General features: G+C 43.7%; 1 protein-coding gene across 1 annotated transcript in view; it reads left to right on the plus strand.

Moving 5' to 3' along the window:
- Positions 1 to 11,532, plus strand: part of LOC108580201 (bromodomain adjacent to zinc finger domain protein 2B-like) — a 46,537-nt gene that overhangs the window by 11,671 nt on the left and 23,334 nt on the right. The window contains exons 2-4 of the mRNA XM_017943906.1: positions 9,738 to 9,965; positions 10,616 to 10,801; positions 11,013 to 11,175. Of these exons, the coding sequence (XP_017799395.1) occupies positions 9,738 to 9,965; positions 10,616 to 10,801; positions 11,013 to 11,175 (577 nt within the window). The remainder of the gene's footprint in view (positions 1 to 9,737; positions 9,966 to 10,615; positions 10,802 to 11,012; positions 11,176 to 11,532) is intronic.

The following is an 11,532-nucleotide window of genomic DNA, read 5'->3' on the forward strand; positions in this document are numbered from 1 at the left end:
TGCCTGGCAAATTTTCTCATTCTTACAAATTACCGATAACTCGTGTAATTGTAGAATTTCATATAGAATCATTCCTTCTTAATACCGTCCACGAATTATGAATTACTTGCCATTACAATTCAATCGAATCTGAAAATTGATCACTATACCTAAATTCGTCTCATTTCCCATCTCGACTGTCTAATTAAAATTTTTACCAACTAACAGACAATTATTCAACTCACCTTCCTCCGTTAATTAATATTTATCAACCATTCCAGAACCAACAGAATTTCCATAAAAGACACACACTTTTCTAAATATTTCTCCGCTTAAAAATCGACAGGAATTAAGCACCGCGTAAAAATCGTACAAAATTCGCGCAGCCCAAAGGAGGCGCAATTTTCCATCACAGCCGCCGCTGAACGTTCCCATAGAGAGGGACAATAACGCGGTGACGGTTTCTCGTAGCCGTGGAGGAGAAAAAAGGGGCGGGTAGGGCTTTTAGGTACAGGGGGAACGCCGTTGAAAAAAGCTGAAGCGCGATACGTGGTGTGTTTCCAACGTGGTTGTCGTCGACGACGACGACGAGCAGGCCCCTCTCGTGATTACGCGAGTTTTATTTGTATCTCGCAGGCGAACACACGGAATGAATATAGCGTCGCGTTAAATCTCGGATCTTTCATTCCGTCGCCTTTCCAGGCTGTAAGATTCGCGTCGTTTCGTGCCACGCCGTTGGTCCGAGCTATTTTCTTCTCGGCACGTTCCTCTCGTCGAGACTACACCGACAGGAAGAAAAGGGCGAAAAAAATAAGAAGAAGCATAGAAGAGAAAAGTAAAAGATAGGCGTTCGTATATTCTGTATACCTAAAATAGCAGCGAGAAGTTACGTTACCCTGTTCCGCAATAGTCTTCTTCTCTCTCGCACCCTGTTTGTCAATTTCTGTCTCTCTTCTCCTTTTTGAGAGTTGGTCGGTTGTGAAATTTCACAGAATTCCATTTTCGGGTGAATTATTAATTGTAAAGCAGCGAATATTGGGATTTGCAAGAGGATAGCGAGCACGGTGATACGTTTTGTGTTTCATTTAGAGATGTATGGATTCCAAATTAGGTCAGTTCTGTTTTCTCTAGCGACGTATTTTGGTTAATTGTAAAAGGATTGGATTCGTGTATTTTCGTTACGTGTACGACATTGTAACAGGAATTAATCGAAATTATGTCCAGTTACTGTGTTACACAAACATCATTTATATTCGCGATATTTCCAGTATTAAGGATATCTTTATTTGCGCCTTGTTTAACGATCGCTTCGTTACGTTTCTTAACACTAGAACTACCAGCCGAGTCAGAATGGCGCATTACCGACTTTACCAAAGTGAATTTTTACGGAAGTAAACCATAATTGGAAAATTCGATTCATATCGATACAAATAGAAGCATCCCTGTACAAAATAAATTCGGAAAGTTACGTTTCCTCGAAAGATGCTAACGGGTCATTTTGACCCGGTCGGTAGTTCTAGCGTTAAAGTAACTGTCCGCATCGATTAGGAGAAATAAAGCTTGGACATCACAGGAGCAAAATGAAGCTAATCAGCTTCCGGTAGGTCTGCGGCAATTCCATCGATTAGTCACTGATACAGTCACCGTGGTAATCTATCAGGTATATCTTCCATTAGTCGACTATCCCAATAGTTAGAGAGCTTCTGTGTCGCTGGCTGCCGCGATATCGGCCAAATTTTCCAGTCGGTGCTCGTAACGAGTTTAAAAAAATCAACCATCCAGGAGGAATCGGTATCTTCCCCCTTGGAGCGGGCAGAAAATCGATTTCCACCGGGTATCTCGTAGCTAAATTAAAATTGTACCAGTTGTTGCATGCTTTCTTCTCCCGTCTTCGCTCTAATAATCCTCCACCATCGATCAATCACTCCATCGATTTCACGCTTCTCTTCAATCTTCCCTCGATCCTCGCTCAATCTCCCTGTAATGCACAATTCATACTTCATTTTATTAACTTCATTCAATCTACAACTTCTCCAATAACGTTCGGCAATTAAACCGTCCAGTTGCAAAGATTTACTTATTTGTCGATTAAGACAAAGGTTACTTTCTATTTCGTTCAATGGTACAATCAAAGATGATTGAATCCTATCAATTTTTTCATTTTTTATCCATTTTTCGATAATCTTCGTCTGTACAACACACAGAGAGCGTGAATTTCTCGCGGTATAAGAGAAATAACGGTTTAAAAATTTCACTGATTCTTAATTAGACGCTTAAGAAATTCTCGTCCGAGGTAACAATGAGAAATGAGCCGAGTTGACAGGTTAACGAGCAAAAGTTTTACAGGAGTCGCGTACTACCTCCCCGTCTCTCCCTCTTCTCTCTCTTGTTGTATCGTCGGAACAATTACGAACGAGAGAGGCATTGTATATTAATCCGCGTAAACGGCAGAGACGCCGATTTCCGGCGGTGGCGACCAAGCAAGAGCTATTCGTAATTCCCAGCCCCTTTCCATCGCGTTCTCATCATCCCTGTGGCACAAGCTATATACGTTTCTCTCCCTCTCGCAAAACCCCCCTGGCCTAGCTCCAACCAACCCCCCACTGGCCAGAGAGAGCGGCGATCGATTTAATAACACGGCCATTTTCCCGGTTCACGGACCGAGCACATTCTCCGAACCGACGCTCCGTAACGCTCTCCTCCACCTACGGATCCTCCTCTCGTCTCTGCTTCTGCTTGTTTAGTTTCTCTTATCGGCCTGTTCGTTCGCTGATTCCGCATCGAACCGACCAGATTTGTCGTTCGCCGCGCGCAACCCACGGATAGAAACGGGCTGACCGTATGGCGTCGCGACGCATCCCCCGGACAATTCTCCCGGCTTTGGCTCGTCCTCTGCATTAGATCGAAGTTAAGCGGTTCGATTTCTTCGAGAAATGTTTCTTCACTTGCCATCGGTGAAATGTAGGTTTCTATTTTAGTTGGTGAAGCGAGATGATCTTGAGGAAGTTTGGTTATTGTTCATTTTTCTAAGGCACGGTTTCTTTTGTCGATTCTTTCAGAAATCTTCTTAACATACTTAACCCTTTCGCTGCGGCAGATTTTAGTACCTAGATGTTCCACAACATTCGCAAAATCGAAATTTGTTTTATCGGAGGATAAAATTAAGGCTTGAATTAACGTGGAAGTGCGCCAAGAGGTTTCGCAGTGCGAACAAATTTTCGAAGCGCCTATAGGCGCCGGCAGCAGCGAAAGGGTTAAGCATTATAATCACAAACGATCGTAATTGAAATTCTACAATGTCCGTTTGGTATTTACGTGAACAGCATGGTCCGTTAAGGTCGATGTATAGTCGATGGAAGAAATATAGCGGGGTTGTAAATTAAAGCAAAGTAGCGGCACCGTTGATTGATGCAGCGGCACTCAGAGTCTGCATGCGGTATTTTACGTTTTGCAGTTGAGACTAAATCAAACCTTGGGCATACTTCACGTGACCCTGATCGAACTTTCAGACCTCTATCTTCTCAGCTTTCCATCGATTCGCTTACAGATTCTCCCGAACGTATAAATTTTGTCCGATTCTACGACCTCGCTATATCTCTTCCACCAACTGTACATCGCGAATTATTCCCGACTGCAGGGCTGTTTAACGATCTCTACTGTTTTCTCGTTTTACCCCAAATCTTAGACAAGTTCTCCTCACGCGAGATCGAAGATCGGAAGCACATTAATAGGACGAAAAATTTCCGCGCAGCATCTTCCATATTTATCGTTGCGAATTTCAAGCAGGTCGCGAAGTTAATGCGTTTTTCAATCGGCCAATAACTCAGCAAGACCTTTCGAAAATGTTGCACGAGCCAGGTATATCGGGGCGACTCCGGTTCCGATAGGGAGGGACAGAAACAAATCGCGGTCTCGCAGCGGCAGATGGCTTTTACGCCGCCATAAAATCGGTTGGCGAACGAATCTGTCTTGGAATAAATATCGGCGCACGCACGATCCACGCTCGCAATAACCGGCTAGCTCTCTTCGTTCCCGACGTTTATTGCGCGATTTTAACGATTTTAACAGCGGAGAGCTTTCGGCGTGGCCATCGATTAGCGGAAAAACAATGCAACGCCGCCCTCCTCTCTCTCTCTCTCTCTCTCTCTCTCCCCCTGTCTCTCCCGTGGGAGGGCCCTTTATTAACGCGCACGGAAAAACAGGAAATTAGCGACGCGCCCGCGACTGTCGCTTCCAGTCAGACGTCGAGGATGATGACGTTCCGCGCGCGTTCACGTTGATGACCTCACTGTATTTTTACCCTCCACGCTCCCCCTTTTAATCCTTTTTCCCTTATTCCGCTTGAAAAAGGGTGACTCGACGCGTGCAATACCCGTGTGTTCCGTCGATTATTGTCCAACTTCGATTTTAATACGAATTGCAAGCTTTTTTTCACGTTTCACGCTGTAGGTTTGTGTGATTAAAAAATATCTAGGAACACTCTTTTAATAATAGATTTGCGGGACGTGTGATTTTCACGCATTTTGAATTTCAGAAGGGAAATTACAGAAACCGTTTACATTTCTCTCGTTTATAAGTTAAAATACGTCCCTAGAGATAGATATGTAAGAAACGTCCGTAAACCTAGTGTCGAGAAAATTAACGACATAAAATTGACGATTTTCTGAAAAACGCCCTAACGAGAAGAAACTTCCTCTCGACAATTTCTACGGCAGAGAAATGTACAAATCCGAAGAATAGAGACTAAATGTTCGATTGTTCGGTTCGAGGCTTCTTCAGACCGTAGCTAGTCCCCGGCCTGGATATTCAGCCCCCACCATCTCGGTCAAAAGCTTAATCATAAATCGATAAACGTGACGCATCGCGTACTTGAGATACGTCCGCCTCGTTGCTTTGTCTTCGTCCGCAAAACGATCATCCTGGTGAAATTTTCGAGGACTACCGGCAAACTTTCAGCCACCTCTACGATCTCGATTCGAGTTACAGGATGCTCGAGAGAGACGTTCTCTCCCTCTCTCGTCTTTCGTACCCACACGATTTTTCAATCCCCTCCTTCTATTTTTCTCTCTAATACCTGTAACAAGGTTCCACTCCATTTCCTCTCGATCGATTCCTCTTATTCGATCCTGGAGATCGGTTTCGTTAATTCGATTCGCTCTGGAAACGATTAAGTCGAGAACGGTTTATCGCCCCTCTAACAACACGGGAACGAAGAAGTTTTCATGAAATTGTCTCTTATAAACAAGATTACCGCGTGCTTAATCCCTCTTCGTTGCTCGAATCCGTGCAGCTTTCGTTTCTATCGGTTCGTCAAATGAGAAAGATCGTTCGAAATCACCGATCGCGAATTCCTGTAATCAACGAGATATCGCGTATTTCTCCCACTGTTTTCTCTCTGTGTAATTCTTATCGGAAAATTCCGCGAGAATAACGATTTTACACGCGAACGATAAAGCAGACACTTTTCACGCTGCTTCGTTTAATCGAGAATCGTTAGGGAAGTTTCGGCCGTGACGAAACGAAGAGCCCGATGGAACCCGAAAATGGCGGACTGGCTTAATGTTCCCCGTCTCTGTCGGTGGTCGGTCGGTTACTCGAATAATGGATTGCCATTAAAGCATCTACGTTAAAGAGGAAAGCACGAAACAGCTCGTCCACGATAGTCCCCACCTCTATCCCCGACTCATTAAGGAAAGAAATTTGTGCTGGCATTAAAAGTCGATCGAGGGAAACGGTATATTTCATAAGGGTGAAAGGAAGAGGCAGCAAGGTTTCGGGGGTGTAATTTGGAAATAAACGATCGAAACTCTGTGCATGGCCTTCTATGACCGTATAATTCTCCGAATTAATTATCAACCGGCCACTTTGCAGCCCCTTGCCGCTAACTTTCCCGATTAAACGCGAACTTTTCCGCTCCAAATAAATTTTTTCGAGGGAGTATTCTTCGTCTCTGCTGAAATCTTCAACTCTCGATTAATCTACCAGAATCTGACAAACTCTCAACGAGATCATTTTCCTTCTATTATTTCTGCAATTATAAAACCTGTTAAATAGAGAAACTCAATTTATCTCACTCGGTCAATTTTTTAAATTCCCCTTATCAAATCTATCGATGAAATTTCAACGATTCGAGGGTTTTAAAACATTGTATACAGGGAATAAGATTTCTGTATTCTCTAAATGTCATAAAAGTCCGCCAGACAGAGTAATTTTACCTTCGATGAATAATTCGTTCGAAAAAGCTTCTTTCGTAGCATTGTACTTCAAATAAGTACAAAAATTGCTGAAAAAGGAGCGATTAAAACCCGCGGAAACGTGGTAATTGCGACGGATCAAGAAAGAAAAACAAGGCGGTTGGAAAAAGGGGGAAGGCAAAATTTCAATCTCCCGCCATGTAATGCATCGTAACGCGTGCGTATGTGTACATATATGTGCGCATGTAGGTACATATATATACGCTGCTAGAACATTATGCAGCTGCTCAGTCGGTGAAGTAGTCGGTATAAGCCAGCCGGGGGTTCAACGACCGGTATAAATTAAAGCGGCGCTTGGATTTCAATGCCACGGCCTTGCTCAAGGCCGCGGTACTCGTAGAAAATCAACGGTACATTTGCGGCCGCGTTTGTAACAATAAATTGTACAAACACACGAGCCCCGTGCTCTGTCCCACCAGACGAGCGTATACGCGACTCGTGTGCTTCGATCGACGTCCAACGACCAATTTCCCTACCAATCCACCATCGATTTCTCGTCTTCGGTATAGCCTGGCTCGATATTTTCGATCCCCACTCTCTCTATCAAGTTGACCTTGGTTAAACAGAATATTTTGCCCTCGTGCTTTTCGCTGTTCCGTTGGGTCACTGGGTAGATGAAAATTCTTTCGCAATTTTTACCTTCGTTTGCAGCATTCGCGGTAAATAATATTTAATTTTTTGACGTTGAACAATTTTGCCTCTGTATTATTGGTTTTTTAAAGAGAGATTCTATGTGAATCTCTTTAACCCTTTCGCTGTGCGTGCTTGAGATAAAGAGTGATCGCTGCGCAGGGACGAAGTAGTTATTATTCAACGCGGATATAAAAATGAAGTGTTTCGTCGATCTTTCAGCGATCTTTTATTTGCCAAGTGTGAAAATTAATTAACAACTTGCACATGAGAGTTGCAAACGAGCGAACATTTTTACACAGCGCGTATATAGCGAAAGGGTTAAAGAGCGCCGTAAATGTCAAGCGTAACGAAATGAAATCAACGTTAGGTACATTGTACATCCTTGAGTATACAAATCGCCAGTTTACTCGGTAATTTTAATTTCACCGAAGCGGTATCCTCGGTTCTAATTGAAAAAATAAAATAAAAGCTCTGCTTCCGTAGGCCAGCGGCGTTATGGCGGCGCGGTTCAACCACCATTATTACAGGACGCGGGAACGTATAATGGACGATATTTAGGGTAATTCTAAGAGACGTACACTTGGAAGGATATCCGCGATGGAATGAAGACGGGGGGAGATCTAATGAAAATCGTTAGCACTTCGTGAAAATTAGAAAGTATCGACATCCGGCGGTTTCTCTTGCGCTAAACGACATTATCATAACAAGTTCCATAGGGGTGTGCACGGCCATTTATTTCGCGCTTCCTGTTCTGCGTACGCCAATCATTACCCAGCGTGGATGCAACCCAACACTTTAATTATTACCCCGGCCACTTCTCCACGACAGGCATAACTCGCCGCTCTTTTGATAATGCCAATTAAACGAGCCACCAAGACGATTTAATTGGCCAGACATTAGCGTTCCACGTTAATTGTTATCGTGGGAAAGCGATATCGTTATGGAGATCTGTTCCAACCTTATCTGCCACTTCTTTCTTTCCTTTTATAATGGACCACCCATCTTCTGCGCCATTTTATTTATTTATTCACTTAACCCGTTCACTATTACAAGTTTTATCGGAACGTTGAAACGAAGTTGAAAATTCACATGACAATATTTAATTAAAGGTCGAATTCTTGACACTAATCTATTCTTCCCATTCTCAAGATATTTTAATCATATGACAGAAAGAATTAATGGAAGATTCATTAGGGACCGCGTCTTGGTGAAAAGACGGGTTCTCTTGGTAATTAGGCGTGTAATTGACGATCAGGAAAAATATGAAAATTAACCCTTTCGCGTGCACAGTTTAATATAGTCAAAGTTTCACGTGGTACAAATAATTTTCTTCGTTCTATTCTTCGGCCATCGAGTAATTCCGTGGCGCGCTATAATGGCCAGAGGAGGACGATCGTTTATTTTCCATCATTCTCTACCTCCATTGTACCCGATATCCTTTTTCCCCTCTCGTCTCGACGATCAGCTTTTCCTCGCGCGTTTCGTGCTTTTCACCGGCGTTCCCTACGCGCGCCCGGCATTACTGTTTTTGGCGTTTATTAACGGGCTCGAGTAACGAGAGCGACATATCAAGCCGGCCAGCTAATTATCTCTTCGTTTTCTGAATTTACAAATATTTTTCAGCGACACAGCGCACGTATTTACGTGCGCTGCGTGTACCGGGCTCTCTGCGTACCGAATTATCGTTATTACACCGGCTATATTTAATTCCGGCAGGTAAATCAATTGGGTATGACGCTCGCGGATAATTGCTTAATTAACTCGAATTGCCGACGGGGGTGTGCACGTTTCGCGAATTACACGAACGCGAATCAGAGTGCTCGGTAACGTTTGCTCCAAATGTTGGCAACCGAAATTCGAAGGTCTCCTCCCCCCTTGTTCTTCGAATATTCGCGGTGTAGTTGGGAATTTTCGTGGGAAATTTTTAATGAAAATTTCTAATTAACACGCTGATTATTCTTATCGCGGATATATTCCAACGGTGGGATTGAAAGTGGAATAACTTTCGACGATAACCTGATTGGTAACCGGGGGTACCAAGTTTATATCTGCGCGAAGTTGATACGTAATTGACTGAACTTGAATTGCTCGTATTCCACCAAAGACAGGTCCATAGAGGCGAGGTTGTGCTCTTGTTGTACTTACAGCGGTTGAAAGAGGTGTATAGAAGAGGCGAAGTTTATTCCAAGCCTAATCGAAAGTCAACCTCCGTCGTCATTACCGCACAGACTCATTGATCGTTCGCAAGGTAGCTCTTCATGCGTTGAAAGTTCCAACCGTAAGTTGGCCCGTTATCTCGAAAGGTTGTAACGTCGTTGTAATACCGGTTGCAGTAAATCCTAAGATTAGGATCCTCCGTCTCTCTCTTTCTCATTTGTACGAGTCGGCGTTGACTTTTTTTTTACCTTTGCAACAAGTGGTAATATCTCTGCTACTTGTTCGTTTAGTTAATAGTCAATTGATCGTGGAAACGGCTGTAATTTTCACGTTTCTCAACGAGTCTCATTTCTTTCCGATAATTATCCCCACGTGAAACTGTGCAGAACTTCTTCTTGCGAAGCAGCCAGTGGTAAGTATCGATAAATTATTCATGAGGAAAGGTTGGAAAGATTAATCATCAACCTGTTGGTAAAATACACGAAATCATCGAGCTTCTTATATACACTTTGTTGCAACGAGAGAGAAGATTTACGCGCGACCATCGCGGTGTATTATGATAAACACACGCTGTGCGCGCGCGTGTACTTCCCTCCTGGTTTATTTTCCCTCGTTGAAGAGGGGGGGGAGAGAGCCTGGCGAATACGAAAATCTGTTCCAAGAACACAGAAGAGCACGTGTAATTGAACATGGCCGATTTGATTTTGATTGCAGCATACTGGTCTCGAGGCGACAGTGCAGCTTCGTCGCTTTTCGGCGGAATGTCGGGCGGATATGGGTTGGGGGCCCATCATTTGCCATCGGCTTACGCGATCCTGGGCCGAGGAGCCACCACTGCCGGATTCGGGGGCCACACACCGGCCTCCGCGCCACCGCCACCCCCGTACTCACACAGCAGCCTTGGTACTCTGAGCGTGGCTGCCAGCCAGGCTGCTAGCTTAGGTAATTCCATTGTTAATTATCCTGGGTAAATACTATGAATATTAGACCAACACTGTGCAATTGGATAATAGGATATTTTCGTAGAATTACGCGTGCGTGTGTACTCAAGCGATGGAATACACTTTATTCGAGATTTTTTAACCCTTTGATTGGAATTAACCCTTTGACGGTCTGATAAAATCACGAATAATTATATAATATCTCGTCCCTTTCTAACTTCCTTCCTAAGAGTCTCTCTTGAGTTGAACAGTTAGATGTTTGACTTTCTGTCCAAGTCTCACACGGGATAAACTGTCCAAGGGTTAGAACCTTAGGGGTTTTTTATGGCTGCGTGTTTCTTTTGAAGTTGAAGATAGAGTTCAAATTCATGTTTGTTATAACATCTTGATCATGATACGCATCACGAGTGCAATTCGTTATTATAGGGCGAAGGCTTCACGAGTCAAGTTATCGAGATTCTGCCACGATTTTCGCGACACTTCCGGTAGTCTGACAAAAAGATACATGTTTGCCGGAATATTTTAATCATCACTGAAGGTCTACACGATACGCAGGGTGAACATTTTCGTTGAGAGTCTATAGAACAGCAGTCAAAGGGTTAATTAAAAATTTCTCGAATTAGACGAGTATTTTTCACATTGCTCCCCCAGGTATCAATCCTGCTAGTGCAGCATGGTGGACGATGGCCTCACATTTAGCGGCACAGGACTACCTCGCGAGGTTACAGGGAGCGGCAGGACTGCCCGGATTTCCGCCTGGCGCAGAGAGCCTGCTGCCACCCTATCCTGCCTCTCTACTTAATCCCCCGTCCCTCTCGTCTCACAAGTCCAGTAAGTGTAAGTATCGTGAAATTTATCATATCTCATCCCCTTCCATTATTACCGAAAGTCTGTAAAATTTCAAGAATCTTCTATTGAGAATGATCTATTCTCTTCTCTTTTCTTTCTGTAATTTCACATGTTTGAATTCCCTTCCGATATTTCTCTCCCAGCAATAAAACAGTACAAACGAATGAACGATCATTTTGTTCCCTATGAACGGTAAAAGCTAAGTCAAGCAAGAGTCACAAGACGCCAGCGAGCAGTAGTAGCTCGACGACGCCGAGCATGACGAGCAGCAGTTTACCGGTGTCGACTCAAGCACCGGTCACGTCCTCTCATCACAGCACGTCGGCCAGCAGCACGCCGAATTCGCAAACGAACGTCGTCAGGTACGAGTGTGCACGCTCGTTAAATCGATGGTTTTTCTCGTTTTCATTATTTTTTAACAGACGCCCCGCGTCCGCAGCGCACTTACCGTTTCCCATTAATTATTTTTCCACGCTTGCCGATACACCTACAGTTCTGCGAAAGAGGGCAGGTGAGAGAGATCGTTAAGAATGAACCAACAAGAACAAAATAAATATTACATACATGTGTACATTATAATAGTGAGAAAATATTGTAACGACGAGACAAGGATAACGCAAAAGAAAGAAACACACACACGTACATACATAGACAGAATGAAACGAAAGAGATGCTCGGTACCGATCGATTTTTGTTATTCGCAATTCACGGGGCATTTC

The sequence above is a fragment of the Habropoda laboriosa genome, unplaced genomic scaffold (assembly GCF_001263275.1).
Source record: "Habropoda laboriosa isolate 0110345459 unplaced genomic scaffold, ASM126327v1 scaffold2, whole genome shotgun sequence".
NCBI lineage: Eukaryota > Metazoa > Arthropoda > Insecta > Hymenoptera > Apidae > Habropoda > Habropoda laboriosa.